The 16,633-nt window shown below is 36.4% G+C and overlaps 1 protein-coding gene across 1 annotated transcript in view; it reads right to left on the bottom strand.

Annotated features, from left to right (window-relative positions):
* LOC107043546 (atrial natriuretic peptide-converting enzyme) overlaps positions 1–16,400 on the bottom strand; it is a 40,043-nt gene extending 23,643 nt beyond the window's left edge. The window contains exons 1-4 of the mRNA XM_015265088.1: positions 16,249–16,400; positions 6,013–6,073; positions 2,910–3,018; positions 114–574 (exon numbers count right to left, since the gene is read on the bottom strand). Coding sequence (XP_015120574.1) covers positions 114–574; positions 2,910–3,018; positions 6,013–6,065 — 623 coding nt within the window. The 5' untranslated portion in view covers positions 6,066–6,073; positions 16,249–16,400. The remainder of the gene's footprint in view (positions 1–113; positions 575–2,909; positions 3,019–6,012; positions 6,074–16,248) is intronic.
* Positions 16,401–16,633: the final 233 nt, after the last annotated feature.

Below are 16,633 nucleotides of genomic sequence, written 5' to 3' on the forward strand. Positions count from 1 at the left end.
CCAAAAATCAAATTGAATACAGTTGTCGGGAAAATTATTCCTAAACAGTTCTTAAAATTTTAATTATTTTCTGGCAATAAAAGCTGATGACGCAAGAAGGGACTCATTCAGACCTTGAATTTTTCGTGGAAACATCCCTCCCCCTCTTCTGACTACCGCATTCTCCCCCGGTGTGATCGACACTCCTGACAATTTCCTCATGCAGCCTCTTCTCAAGATCTCGAGCGGCCTTTTGAAGCTCCTCGAAGCTAGACTTGAAGGCTCCCTCGTGACTGCCATCAAAGTTTTCGACACCGTCATCAAACTTTCGAGTGGTGTATTGGTGCTCAGCACTTTCATCCGGCTTCGAGAGAGATTCAAAATTGTTCGGTAGTCTCAATGTCCCCAAATCAATGAGTTTGCCATCACCATCACCACTGCCGCGTCTCCATGCTGTACTTTCGATCGAGTCGGGCTTAATGAGACCATCGAGACTGTTCTTGCGGTCGTCCGGTCTTCCATTTGGAGTTATAAAAATTGGACGCTCGTGCAGTTTTCTTGCTGGTATCGGTGGCGGAGTCCTGGTGACTGTCACCTGTGCAATTTGATGATCATAAAATATGAAAAGTAATTAATAAATGCACGAAGCTCGAACAGCGGCTCTCGCTCCCAATAATCAATCACCGATTTCGGTTTAGTTTTTCAACTCAACGGCTCCGATGTACGAGGCGTGCATCCGTGTACATGAGCCTCGTGTTCGACCCCGTCGCTCTCTGTAGTCGTGTCGTGAGGGTTTGTGTGTGTAGGTGAGGTATATATATCGTATATGTGTCGAGGTGTCTCCGGGTAAAGCTCCGAGCTTCTCGGACCCGGTGGATGCGAATAGTTTTATCTTTTTTTTGCCCGATCAGACCTGAGTCTATTCATTTGCCGAATCTGCAACGAAACGCTCTCATTATTCTCTTCAAAGAATTCTTGCACAAAATCCATGAAAATGTGATTTTCGTAAAATAAGAGAACTATGTATTTGAAATACATAAATTGTTGTTTCAAATTTATTAAAAATTTTATTTGAAATAAATAAACTGTTTGTTAAATATCATTAAATTCTTTTTCTTGAAACAAGTAGACAAGTGTATTCATTTGTAACAAAAATATTCCTGAAATGAGTAAAAAAAATTTAAGAGTTATTTTTATTTGAATACGAAAAAAAAATTTTTCCTGGTATATTTCGTTCTTAAGTCGCGTTGACAGAAAAGGTTTACTGTACGAGTCTTTCTTGGATCTATGCTGTTCTGCTTTAATGAGTTTTTTCTGAAGAAGCGCAATCAATGCGACTTATGACGAGATGTTGATGAATACCCTTGAATCTAAAAGGAAAGGACGGTCTTCTACGGAGATCTTTAGAAGTTTAGCGATTTTACGCGGAAATAGAACATTTCTCCTGGACTCAAGAATCTTTCAATGAATTGTAAGAGATGCGGCACGTAGCAGCCACGCACATTCCTTAGAAGCATTTCCTAGAATCACGCTATCTTCCTTCAGCTGTGAGAAGTTTATGGAACAGCAATTTCTGGTTCACTTCAAATGCGCTTTACGGTGAGTTTTTTTTTATGAATATCTTTACATCAGAAGGAAAACGACATATCATTCTTCCTACTTCATTACTGAATGTCAAAGTCATTTCTCCGCGTATGAAAAAATTTAATAGAAAAACCTAGAGAATTCGCTGGAAAATTCTATTAGATTTCTATAGAATTTCCGTGGCTCAAATTTTCCAAGCTTTTTCGTGTGATTTTTCTTACGAAAAGAAAAGAAAAATAGAATGGAAAAACTTGGAGAATTTTGGCTGAGAAAATTCTGTAGAAAATATTACAGTGAAATAAGTTGTATAGAAAAATCTAATTCTACAGACTTTTTCGGCAAAATATTTTCTATTAAACATTTCAATAGAATCGGCCAAAAACTAACAGAAAATTCAATAGAAATCCAATAGAATTATCCAGCGAATTCGCTAGGTTTTTTGTTAAATTTTTTCATGCATGTCCTTCTGTGGATTAATCTTAAAATCCTGTTTCAAAGCAGTAGATGCGCAATTCACCGGTGAATTAAACAATCTTTGAATAGTTCTCCTCTCTGCTACACGAACTGAAATTTTTGATAAAAATTATCCTACCGTTCTATAAATGTCTATCATGAGTCATCGTTTCCTCATTTCTATCCCGAAATTTAGTAAAAATTAATATATGATGATCAAATTTTATTCTACGTTAGAGATATTTTATCCTGATAAAAATAAAAATTACCGCGCCTGGAATGGTAAAATTTATTATGCGTCAGGATAAAAGTTCTCTAACGTAGAATAAAATTTGATCATCATATATTAATTTTTACTAAATTTCGGGATAGAAATGAGGAAACGATGACTCATGATACACTTTTATAGAACGACAGGATAATTTTTATAAAAAATTTCTCTCCGTGTAGCAAGTTGTAGCACTAAAAATAAAAATTCATAGCTAAATAAAAGAAAATCCGACAGTACCAGCAGTTTTTTAGCGAGGGACTAGGTAATGCGAAGGAAACTCTCTCATTACGTTATCGCACTGGTGCAACGTAAGAGGTATGGCGCAGGCTGGGAGCTTTCTGTCTAATTTACCGGGGTATTCATCACTGCCGCCAGCTTCCGAAAAGTATCAGTGCTCTGCACGTGAATAAACAACCGAGCATTGAGCTCAACCGATGCACCGGCAAAAAACAATCTCAGCTGATGGACGATTTAGTGAAATGATGAATTCGACGATTCCGGTCGAAGTAACTCAGGAATGACTACTGCGACTACCGGGGCGGAACTGAGCTTTCGCTTGATGCGACACAGCTGGCAATGCATGGTTATATCGAAATTTAGGGGAATAAAGTGCGCAACGTACCGCCGGGGTCTCGGAATGACGCCGTGGTAACGGTGGATGTCGTCTATTTCCACTTGACGGCAGAAAGCTCTCGCTGGCCGGAAGTGCCACGCTGTTTGTCCTACACGATCTGCAGACAACACGAAAATTAGACGTGACAGACAAAATAATCATTATTATTCCACGAGAATTTCAATCATTTTATCGTTATTTTTTCCATTTAAGTTTAAGTTTAAGATTCAAAACTTTAGACTGGTAGAAATTTCTTGAAATTTCAGTCACAGGGGCATCTGAATTCTCGATATTGTGAGTTTGAATTCAATTTTAAATGGAGACATTCATAAAATTTCGCATTCATGTTGGAAACTCAAGAAAATTGAGGTTTCATGTTAAACAGTCATTGATTTTTCAATGAAAGCTTGAATTTTAAAGCTCATTATGAAAATTGAATTACATAGAATTAAATTTTTGAGTAGATTGAGAACTCAGAACAATTGTTGCCTGAATTTTCAAAACTTTCAATGTTTTTCAGTGCCGTATCATCCAGGAATTTCATGTAACTTTGTTGTTGTCAAAAATTTCAAGCTTTTTCACTTGAAATTTGAAGAGTAATTTTCTGAGAGTGCCGGAAAAATTACGTCACAAAACGTAAAAGCGATATGAAATTCTCTGTAGGAAATTTTCACGTCAAATAGCAAAAAAATAAATTTCCCTCTTGAATTCTGGAAATTTTATGAATCGCAACGTAATTTTGACGTGACAGCAATAAACATTCATGCGGTGAACAGTGATTTCACACCTACGTTGACTTCATTTATTGTTACGTGATTTCCATGGTAATTTTTTCCCAATTTTTCCCTCTCTGTACCTTCGACTGATTGTATATAAAATAGAAAGACCGATAAATAAATTACAAAATAATTCTTATTCTCCAATTTTTTCACAGCCTTTGCCTGTAGCAAAGTGCGTTTTAGACCTGAAAAGATTGTACTGTCGGATTCCCTCTTCGAGTATGAGATGATATTAAAGGGGGTGGCCGCCTGTATGTGGGTGGATATATGCGTAGGCTCTCAACTGCGCGTTACCTACCAGTCTGATGCTCGGAGAAAAAAGTATGGGAAGAATCTTAGTGCTTCACGGAGGACAAAATCTAATGAAAATTGCATGTCAACGTAATGTTGAGGCGAAATGCTTTTTTGGGAGTTTTTTCGTGAACTTCAGGGAATTTCTATGTCAAACTGCGGAAAAATGGCCAGACGAAAGATGAGTTTTTCTCCTTAATTCTGGAATTTGAATGGGGGAGAAGGAATAACGAGGAAATTCTTGACTTATTCTCGTCTTTTTAGGTCTTTTGTCGGGTACTTAAGTGTACATCTACAAACACTGCCAATGCAATTAAAATATTTGATGAGAGAGAAAATTGTCCGACGAAAGATGAATTTTTCTCCTTAATTCTGGAATTTTAATGGTGGGGGAGGAAGAACGAGAAAATTCTTGACTTATTCGTCTTTTTGGGACTTTTTTCGGCCATTCAAGTGCACATCTGCAAGCACTGTCAATCCAATTAACATATTTGATGAGAGAGAAAATCGTCCGACGAAAGATGAATTTTTCTCCTTAATTCTGGAGTTTTTATGGATGGGAAGAATTAACGAGGAAATTTTTGACTCCTTATTCTCGTCTTTTTGGGACCTTTTTCGGACATTCAAGTGTACATCTGCAAGCACTGCCAATCCAATTAACATATTTGATGGGAAAGAAAATTGTCAGACGAAAGATGAATTTTTCTCCTTAATTCTGGGGTTTTAATGGATGGGAAGAATTAACGAGGAAATTTTTGACTCCTTATTCTCGTCTTTTTGGGACCTTTTTCGGATATTCAAGTGTACATCTGCAAGCACTGCCAATCCAATTAACATATTTGATTGGAGAGAAAATTGCCAGACCAAAATTGAATTTTTCTTCTTAATTCTGGAATTTTAATGGAGGGGAAGGAATAACGAGGAAATTCTTGACTTGTTCTCGTCTTTTTCGGACTTTTTTTGGCCATTGAAGTCTAAATCTGCAAGCACTGTCAATCCAATTAAATAATTTGATGGGAAAGAAAATTGTCAGACGAAAGATGAATTTTTCTCCTTAATTCTGGGGTTTTAATGGAGGGGAAGGAATAACGAGGAAATTCTTGACTTATTCTCGTCTTTTTCGGACTTTTGTTGCCCATTGAAGTCTAAATCTGCAAGCACTGTCAATCCAATTAAATAATTTGATGGGAAAGAAAAGTGTCAGACGAAAGATGAATTTTTCTCCTTAATTCTGGGGTTTTAATGGATGGGAAGAATTAACGAGAAAATTTTTGACTCCTTATTCTCGTCTTTTTGGGACCTTTTTCGGACATTCAAGTGTACATCTGCAAGCACTGCCAATCCAATTCACATATTTGATTGGAGAGAATATTGCCAAACAAAAATTGAATTTTTCTCCTTAATTCTGGAATTTTAATGGAGAGGAAGAAGAACGAGGAAATTCTTGACTTATTCTCGTCTTTTTGGGACTTTTTTGGCCACTTAAGTGTACATCTGCAAGCACTGCCAATCCAATTAACATATTTGATGGGAGAGCCACGGACTCCAGGGGGTAATTACCGTCCACTCGTTGAGCGAGAGTAGTTGCTCTCGTATTGCATGGCAGAACAGGGGATGAAAATTAAGTGCGACGGGTCGTTTAGGGTGAATTAACCGGGAGAGGAAAGCGTCCCCGAAAATGCTCAATAAACATTATTCAATTTTGCGTCTCGTTACATTCTCAGTAATCAATTTAAAGAGGAACTTCGGGGGTGAGAGGTTCTCTGTGATTATAAACACGATAATGAATGTTTTGAAGAACTTCTGCGGAGACGTTAATTATGTAACTGACTCTTGCACTTGTGAACGACTCATGCCATGAGTTTGAATCAAATTATTTCCCTTTTTAATTTAGAACTGGAGCAACATTTTTCAATTCCTCAATTTTTTAGTTTTCAGAAAATTGAAAATGTTACATTTTTTAGAATAATGAAGGAATTAATGCAATTGATATTTTTCGACGGAGTTCACTCGATTATTATCGTAATAATTACTCAATTTACCTGGGCTGACTATTCCTCTCCCCCTCCATGTTTCTGCTCTCGGCTCTTGACATTTCGGCAGCTGTAATCATAAAGCAATACCTGCGTTTGAAAAAAAATGATTAAATGCAGTCGGTGAATTGGCGAATAATTAAAGAAAAACTGATGCATACGTGAATACGGGCAGGTTATAGACATTAAATTTTCGGGCTTTTTGGGCCATAATGGGTTAACATAACACAAAAAATCCAAAACTTAAATTTGAATGCTTCCATTCGGAAATAATATTCAATATTTTCCGCAATATTTGTTCTTCAATTTAACATCAAATGTGATAACTTGAGGGAAATTCGCAGTAAATAAAATAATTTCTGTCAACATTTTATTCGTAATAACGCCATGACAATAAAATACGCCGGATTTGCAGGAGCCCTGGGGCTCAGTGTCTCGGTAGACGTGCCTCTGATTAATTACGTAGGATCCGTCATCTGGGATTTAGAATTTATTTTGCAATGGCTTGATATAACACAGAACATCCAAAACCTGAATTTCAATATTTTCCGCAATATTCTCCCTTCAATTCAACTTCAAATGTGATTATTCCGGGGGAATCTCGATATATCTCTTGTAAATGATACCTATAATTTAGAGATAATCACCGGAGATATATTTTTTCCACACGGACAGAAATTTTTGATAACAATGATCCTACCGTTCTATAAAAGTGTATCATGAGTCATCGTTTCCTCATTTCTATCCCGAAATTCAGTAAAAAATAATATATAATGATCAAAATTTATTCTACGTTAGAGAAATTTTATCCTGATAAAAATAAAAATTACCGTGCTGGTAGAGTAAAAATTACTGTACCGATAGGGTAAAATTTACCAACCGTTCTAGAATTTTCGTGGTTATCTACATAAAAATTATTGGACTGGAAGGGTAAAATTTATTATGCGTCAGGATAAAATTTCTCAAACGTAGACTAAAATTTGATCATCATATATTAATTTTTACTGAATTTCGGGATAGAAATGAGGGAACGATGACTCATTATACACTTTTTATAGAACGGTAGAACGGTAGGATAATTTTTATCAAAAATTTCTCTCCGTGCACCCAAGATTTGAGAGAATGAAATATTTTCTGTCATTTCAGAAAAATCAACGGACACTATATAATACGCTTTTGTCCATCATATTATTCATGATAGCATCATAAAAATAAAATACACCGGATTTGCAAGAGCCCTGGGGCTCAGTGTCTGGGTAGACATATCTCTGATTAATTACGTAGGATCCGTCATCTGGGATTTAGACGTTTTTCGTGCGCGGCAATTTATCACAAATGTGTATAAATACACATGAAGGGAGACGATAGAGACAGGAATAATCTGAGTATAAAGACGAGCACCTGTGAGAGGAGGTTACTCCCTCCCGAGATATTTCTCCGCTAAAGTTTTGTTTATATCACTGGATTTTAACTCCAAGGTCATGTTACCCCCACTCCAGTGGCTTCTTTCCATTCCTATCTCTCCCTCCATCATTCCAGAACAACAGAAAGTTTCTAGACGACTGATTAAACTCGATCACGAAAAACTTCTCGACTGGAATAAAATTTCTGGGGAATGATTCAAACGACAATCGCTGGTTGCGCCTAGTGCAAATAAATTCTCGTTTTGAAATTGCTTCTTTATAAGTTGGAATGAACTCTAATTGAATTAGTGATGAAATTCTAGGGAAGAATGAAATTATTCGGCTCCACGGGATTGAGTTTCTTGCTGAATGCGGATTCAGTATATCCTTTTTATGAAGAAAATTATTATCTTGGATTTAGAATGTTGTTCTTGTGGAAGAATCGCAGACTAGGGATAGGAGAAGTAATTCCATCAATATTATTCTTAAAAAGATCTTCGAAAATTGCGCAGTGAAAAAGTTCCTGCGAAATATTCGGTTGACATTTTCTACTTCTGGGCATCGCGTGATTTTTATTGATTTTATTCATTTGAAGAATTGAATTCATTCAATTTAGGGAGAAAAAATGATGAATTTTTTAATTCAATGGAATTCCGAATATTTGAACAGCAGAAAAACGAGAATTCGCCACTTACATGAATTTTCAATCAGAACATAAATATTCATGACGAAATTGCGTGATGACGTTTCAGTTAATTGACACTTCAAGAATACATTTACCTGAACTTTCTCAATTTCAATTAATTTTCATAGGATAATTGAACTACAATTTACAGCTTTCACTGAGATTTTTATAAAATTCTGATTTTGTAATCTTGAAATTCTTTGAAACGTCACTGGAAATTTTATTTTCATGTCAATGTTTATTTTCCTCAATCACACCAAGAAAAAAATCCCAAAATATAAAAAATCAATTTACAAAAAATGTGCAAACATCCTAAAACCCAATCCCTCCTATAACCGATTTTCAATCAATTGAAACATGAAGAATACATTTTCCTGAACTTTCTCAATTTCAATTAATTTCCATATAATAATTGAACTAAAATTTACTTTCCTTGAAATTTTTCATAAAATCCTGATTTTGAAATAATCATGAAATTCCTTGAAATGTCACTGTAAATTCTATTTTCACGTCAATGTTTGTTTTCCTCCATCACACTAAGAAAAAAATCCCGAAATAAAAAAAATAAATTTACGAAAAATGTGTGAACATCCTAAAACAGTACTTCTCACGAACAATTTCCTCCTCCTAAACTCACCCGTGATCATAAACTGCAACATTCAGTATGCCACGTGGAGAGAACTACCCGATATACTCATGAGAGCCCGGCAGAGTCCAGTGTCACGTCCCTAGGGTTTGCAACGTCAAAGCCCACGTCCATATACCGTGGAAACTCGAGCACTATCGCTAGAAATTACGTTCACAGAATCCATAGTGCATTGTGTACGGTCCATAATCACAACCGAAGATGATTGAACCAACTAGTTGCCATGTAGCAAGTCCCTCTGAGGCTTGTCATGAATCAATTCGATCCAAATATATGCTTTCAGCTTTGCTGCTGGTATGAGATGAATGATCAGGTGATTCCATGGGGTATTGGGGATTGGGATGTAGTCATTAGGCAAAGGCATCAATAGGGAAAATCAAATTCAGTGGTTTCAGTAGTAGAGTCTGTATAGTCAGACGTAAGGAGAACTATCACACGGAGAGAACTGCACGGAGAAAAAAATTCACTCACGTAATTTTTCACAGGAGATTCCGATAAAAATTACGGAACGCTCCGGAAAAATTCCGTGACAGTTCCCTAAAATTTCCTACAACCACATTTCGCTCCGGAATTACGGAACAGATACTTAATTTTTATTGAATATTTCTCCCCGTGAAAAGCTGCCAAACAAGCAACCTCGATTTCCAGTACTTTTTCACCTTAAATAGGAGAAAAAGTGCGAGATTAGTAGTGAATGTCACTCCATTGGCACGGGGAATTTTCCTGAACGTGAAGGTGATTTGTAAACAACTCTAATTACCCATGCATGGCTAATTAATTTTCCCCTTACGTTTCATCAAACATTTGACTCAACGTAACTGGTGGTAATTTTATTTGACAATTGCTACCAGTGGTTCAGTTGAATATAATGGTTTATTTACACTCAATAAACTCTATTCAAATGAACCTTAAGGATGTACTACACCCTTTCGACCACAATTCAGGTTTTTTCATTTTTCTGGCAAATTATTGATCGGATTGACGCGAAATAATATTTTGCGCTTTGTTATGATTAACTAACTCACGAAGTTTCATGGTAGTGCAATCCTTTTCCTGCATTTTTTTCTAAAGTTTTGTGAATTTCCGAAGGGTTTAGAAAAAACGCAGGAAAATGATTGCACGATCATGAAATTTCGTGAGCTATTAAGCAATGATAAAACGCAAAAATGGTACATTTTTTCACGTCCATCCGATCAGCAATTTACGAGAAAAATTAAAAAAATGTGAATTTTGGCGAAAAGGGTGTAATATATCTTTGAGGATTCATTTCATATGATCACAACGGTTTCATTAAAATAAATATATGAATTCATCAAGTTCATAAAAATAATGTATAAATAATGACCACAAAATGCACATGGAAAACCCCAAGCTTTTCATTTTCGACAATAATTCGCAATTTTTTCGATAATTTGATCGGAAATTCCATTCAAAAGTCACCAACTTGATTGAAGATAGACATGTGAATATCAACGACAACAGAGAGCTCTAATTACCCATGCACTGCTAATTAATTCCCCCTCGCTTTTAGTCAAACATTTCACTCGTTTAGTTATGCATCCACATCTCCCCGAAAAACAAAGGAGAAGGCGAGGAAAACGTTCAGTCCAGTTTGTGGCTGAACCATTAGGGGAAAAAAATACTCAACACACTGGACAATGGGAAGCCACAAGCATTGTGTTACCGTTCACGACGAATTGAATTAATTTGCCGGCTGCCTCCGGCACACACGACCACGAATTTAATGAATTTTCATCGCTCGCTCCTTCACTTTTCGCGCGCTATGAACCAGAAGGCAAGACTTCTCACTCCACTCCATTATCCTTGTCTTGTTCCACTTGCCTTCGACGGAAAAAAATACGCTTTTTTTTATAGGCAATCTTTTTTATTGATTATATAGTTGCTACGAGGGAGGGAGGGGCCATCGTGACAGCTGAGTGCGATCTTATCTCTGTTTCAACCGGGAAAATGGGAAGCGTCCATTAAGTTTCACGTGAGTGTCCTTCAGGCACTTTAGATGACATCAACGATGTTCTATTTTTTTGCGGAGGGAGGCAATAAACGATAATTTCAATTGTTTCTGTCGAACATCATGTATGAATCTCCCACTGGGTTCGGAGATCAATTGAATTAAATTACAATAGACAACAATAATTAAATCTTAATGGTTTAAAAATTAAATAAAAAAGATTTAAAAAATTGATTAAAGTTTTCATAATTTCAAGCTGTCATTTGATTGAATGCAGTAGCTGAATTGTTCCTTGGAAATTAATAGAAATGAAAACATTGGGAAATTTATTTTTCAATTTTTAATCAATTGAAAAATCAAGTGCGTTGAGAAATTCTCGTCTCCCGCTGCTCAAAAATTCGGAGTTTCATTTAATTTTCAGGGAAACACTAAATTTTATGACTTTTTCTGTAACAGTGGATCATAAATCATCGTTTCCTCATTTCTATCCCGAAATTTAGGAAAAAATTGTTATATGATTATCAAATTTTATTCCAAGTTAGGGAAATTTTATTCTGACGCATAATAATTTTTATCTAGACAACAACGAAAATTCTAGAACGTCGAATAAAATTTCTCTAGCGTCGAATAAAAATAGATCACGATCTATTAATTTTAACTAAATTTCGGGATAGAAATGAGCAAACGATGACTCTGGATACACTTTTATAGAACCGTAGGATAATTTTTATCAAAAATTTCTCTCCGCGTATGGAAGCGCATCGGATGACACCAGTAATAAATCTAGGAATGAGTACAACGAATTGGCAGTTGAGTCAATATTACCCCCTCCCGCCCCCATTTTTTATCGTAACGATTTTAGAGTTGAACAGCTTGGTTGCCTTCATGTTCCACTTATGGAAGAATAATGGTAGAATGATAAATCGTTTTTGCACCGGGAAAAATGAGAGCCAGTATAAACTACAAAATGCCCTTCGTATCCCCATCGCTCTTAGCTTTGATGTAGTCGTTTCCACTGTCAGTTATTCTCGTTTTCTCTTCTATTCTTGCTCCCACTCCGCGCCTTCCTCACTCGTTTATAAGATGAGAAACTTTCAGAGAAAACAGAATTATTCCCTCTCGTGTTGGACGAGGGAGCGCAGGGGTTGAGGTGTTTTTCTTCCGCATGATGCAACAAAAGCGTTTAAGACACCACGCTAAAAGGATTTCAATGGCGTTTAGATAAATGGAGGCTGTGATAACCGGCCCAGTTCCATTTCCGGGATTTTTGATGGAATCCAGGGACAGTTAACGGGGGATGCCGGATGAACGAGGTTGGAATTCTTTTCAGAGACTCTTGATGGATGTCCGGCGACAAAGAGTCAGGGGGAACAGCTGGGATTCTCAGCAATAATAATAATAATAACAATAATAATAGCTCATCTGTGAAATGGTTATTTTGGGAATTGATATCCCCATCTATTGATCTGAAATTTCGTCTAGGTTTACTCAAAGGAAAAAAATATTGTGGACATGACACCGACGCAGATTGTAAACGTTGCAGCATCCATTTTTGAACTGTTTTCAATCTGCAGAATAAAAATGTTGACACTGTTAAAAAATTTCTTGTTTTAACATTGTCCAGTGGGGTCTAGCAGCCCAAAAAAACATTCATATCTTGTCTGACATCTCTGCTACAAACTCTGGTTTTCAACTCGGGCTTTCAATTAAAACCCTGATGAATATAATTTTGATTCAAACAAAGTTTATTCAATTCAAATAAACCATTGCTCTGGATATATTCAGTAGAATACTCTCAATTAAAATATAATTCTCATGTCCCATGAATAATCAAATAATGTCCCATAACTCCATTGACTTCCCCACTTCATTCCTCCAACGTCAATTGAGTGGGGGTACTGAGCATTGTAAACAGAGCCATTGAAAATGTTCCTGACATCTCTCGCAGCAGCGAATCAACCCTTCATCCCACAATCAATTCGCGCGTTACAGAAATAAAAAAAAAGTGAGTGAAAAAAATTGAACGAGAAGAATTGTCATTGCGAATTCATCAAAAGGCATTTCTCACTGTCGGGGTGATTGAAATTTTTCCCACTCTGAATGCAAAAAAATGGGTTGGGGAGAATAAATAAAATTGAAAAGCTAGCTGCGAGAGTAAAAATAGAGGCACCGGGGAAAAAGCTGGATCCTGACGATTTAGGATGGACGACAGGTCCCTGGGGACAGTTGTAAATCATGCGAAAATTCAAAGCCACATAAATCAATGCCCCGGGCTATGGTCTGTTTATCCTCGCTGCATAGAGAGACTTCATAAACTCTTGCGCTGCATATTTCATTTTAAACATTCGCGTGGTATTTTCAACATCGTTCGTTCAATCGCTCTGTGTAGGAATAGGGGTGAAATTGAAATTAGCAAGTGGGCAATCGCTTTGCGATGTTTTTTCCATTTTGTGTGCATTCTTTGGTAGAGGAACTCTGGAAAAACGGATTGAATATCTTGTTTTGCATAATAATTTGGGGCATTCATACGTGCACCACGGGATTAATCGATTGGAAATAAAAATTTGAGGAATTTCAATATTTGAATGAAGAGGGGAAAACTATTTTCACAGTGAAGAAACGCGTGTGAAATCCTTATGAATTTATAATTGTAATTGTTTAAACAGTTGAAATTCTTTTCTCTTTGGAATTAAATCGATTTCTGATTTTTAATTAGTTTCAGGGTAGAAAAATGTTTGTTCATGAATTATTTCTCAAATAAGTAGACTTCCTTTTAACAATATAATAATTGCAAGTTAATATTAAAATAATTGCACATTTTGATTAGAATCTAGACTAACCTAGGACCAACAGAGGTTAAATGGAAGTTTAAGGAAATGTTGAGTTTCAATAAAGAAATTTATGAGTAATGTAAACTATTGATAAATTTCAGTTGAAGTTGTCCACACACTTGTGAGAAATTTTTATCCCGCGGCAATTTCACTGAAAGTGAATTTCAAAATTCACAATTATTAGATGAAAAAATGAATGGAAACTATAAATTCGATTTAATTATTCTCTGGAAATTAATAGAAAGCCGGAAAACTTTGATGAATATAATTTTAAATTTTTAATCAATTGAAAAATCAAATAAGTTGAGAAAGTTTCGTTTCCGACTGCTCAAAGTTGTGAAATCCATTTTAATTTTTGGTAAAAATTGGAATTTCATGATTTTTTCACCTAAATCTAATTAAATATAATGCAATTATAATTTTCCCTCCAGGAGTGCAGTTGAATGCTTGAAGAAACCATATCCGTGGAATAACGTATCCCTCCGCTGATATTATCCTCCAGAAAGACATCAAACTTTGATTCAATTCGGATTACACAGCGAGTGAAGAAAAAAAACATTTGTCATGATTGAACCCAGCATCTGATTGAAATTTCCGAGAGGAGCCCGCATATCGTTGCAATCCACTCAGCTGGGTTGAAGTAAAAAGCGAGGCAGGCGCAAAGAGAAGTACAAGAATAGTAGAGAGCAGCCCTGCTCCTTGATTCCTTCATCCACTCCGGATGCGCCCTCCAGCATCTCTCGGATCGAGTCCCTCACGGTCGCTCTTGCGGAAGAACAGGGAGTAGATCAGAAAGGGAGAAAAACCCGGAAAGTAAAGACCAGAACTACGTCGGACAGCCGACAAACGCGGGCGACAAAGAGCCTGCGAACCCGTTCTTTTTCGCCTTGTCCAACTTTCAAAGAACTTTATCCGCGACTGGTGTGCATCGGGAACTACCTCTGTACATGCTCGTCTCTACCAGAATCTCCTATCCTCTTCACTGATAGAATGATTCATTTATTCCAAACGAGATTCGTTAACTATTAACGAGTGGTAGAATTGAATATGACCAAATGAATATTCGTTAATAGTTAACGAATGGTTCACTTGAATGGCGAAAGTCAAGTCAAACAAGGCTCCTCAAATATACATTCGTTAACTATTAACGAATGAACATTTGGTGGGACCGAATAGACCCTAACCTCCAACCAAAATCCATTCGTTAACAATAACTAATCCGTTCTATCAGTGTTCTCATCCTCTTGGCATACCTCACTTTTGAGTTTGCCACACGTCACTGGGAGATTTTTTTTCCCCCAAAGCTACACGGAGAGAAATAGTCTGTAAAAATTCCGGAACAATTCACGTAATCCGCAATGGAGAATCGCTTTGCGGCAATTTTTACAGGAATGGAAGAGAAGAAATCTGAAACGCTCAGTGAATTCTCAGGTTCTCCACCGAACAAATTACGAAGTTGTCACGTAATTTTTCCCGAAGAAGTAAGATCGGTTACATTGACATACTTTAGGGTGATTTTAAGTGTAATTTACGAATCCGAAATCGTAAATGGCCGCGTTTATGTCATCGTAATTTACCGCGATATTGAGCGTAACTTACGCTTCAACTTGCACGCTTCAAACTGTAATAAAAAACGACTTCTCAAACGTAACTGACAATCAGGTTCTCTTGCATGAAGAACCCCATGAAATTTTTCATTTTCCGGCTAATAAAAATGCCGAGAACAATTATCTTCAGACCCTTCACCCTCATTACCACAACTCATCCAGTCAATACCAACAGCCAACAGCTTAAATCCCAACAATTCACCCTCAATACCATTTTAATGATTCAAATCGTTTCCTCAAAGGTCGAAACATTAACAACTGCTTTAAACCTCATTATTTTCCTTGAATTTACGGTTCCCTCCCACTTCGCCCACTCAATTCATTAAAAATCTTCCCCCATTCATGCCCACATTTCCATCCTTTCATAACTGAAGTCCTCCACATTTACAATGTAACCAGAAAACTACTCTAAAAATAAATAAAATTCCCCTAGTTACGACGAATAATTGCATACGATTAGTGAAAATTCACACGTAAATATTATTATTCAAAAGCCAAAAAAATTTCTAACAGTAGATTATTCTCACCCTCTTTGCAAAACATTATATACCACACTATCTTAATTATCCAATAATCGCATATTAAAATTAAACAGCTGAAGTAAATAAATAAATAAACAAATGGGGAACACTTATTTTTTCGAAATTCCGTTCAACGCACTTTACAAATAATAATAATAATAATAATAATAATAATAATAATAATAATAATAATAATAATAATAATCTCATTTACGATTAAAAAAAAATAACAATTTTAGAGTGCATTTTCTCCTAAACTAACAAATTTTCCATAATCAACAACACTGTTACAGTAAAATAAATCTCTTTCACTTCTCATTCCAGAAGCAATTCACTTTCAATAGCATTTTAATGATTTAAATTGTTTCCTCGGTGATTAAAACATTAACGACTCCTTTAAAACGGTTTATTTCGTTTGAATTTACGATCTCCTTCTACTCCACCCCCTCAATCAACTGGAGGTCCTCCTCCGTAGCATCGGAACCCCCTCCGAACATTTTCAATCTTTCTGAATTAAAGTCCTAAAATTTTACAATACTGGAGTAAAAACTACTCTAAAAACAAATAAAATGCCTCTACTTACGACAAATGAGCGTGTGTGATTAGCGTGCCTGCACCTCTCGATAATAAATCAGCGTCACCAGGGGCTGATCTTTCATTTTAAACTTTACCATAATCGCGATAAAGCTGTTGATAACCGCCACTCGTTATGTCCACGCGTAGCGATCAGCTCATGAAACTCGATCATGTGTTATCGAGGTGCTAAATAAATAAAAGCCCTGCACCCGTTCTAGCTATTCCGTCTCCATAAATTTTCGTCACTGGTGGTCACTCCATCGGCAGCTCCCCGGAATTGACTCGGCTGTTGTTTAAATTGAATTGACTAATTTACAAAATGTTAATCTTCATTTTTTTTGGTGTGTTGTTACAGTTTTTTTGTTGTCGCTATGGAAATTTCCTCTCGGCAA

Source organism: Diachasma alloeum, unplaced genomic scaffold (genome assembly GCF_001412515.2).
Source record: "Diachasma alloeum isolate Michigan unplaced genomic scaffold, Dall2.0 Dall_scaffold_00597, whole genome shotgun sequence".
NCBI lineage: Eukaryota > Metazoa > Arthropoda > Insecta > Hymenoptera > Braconidae > Diachasma > Diachasma alloeum.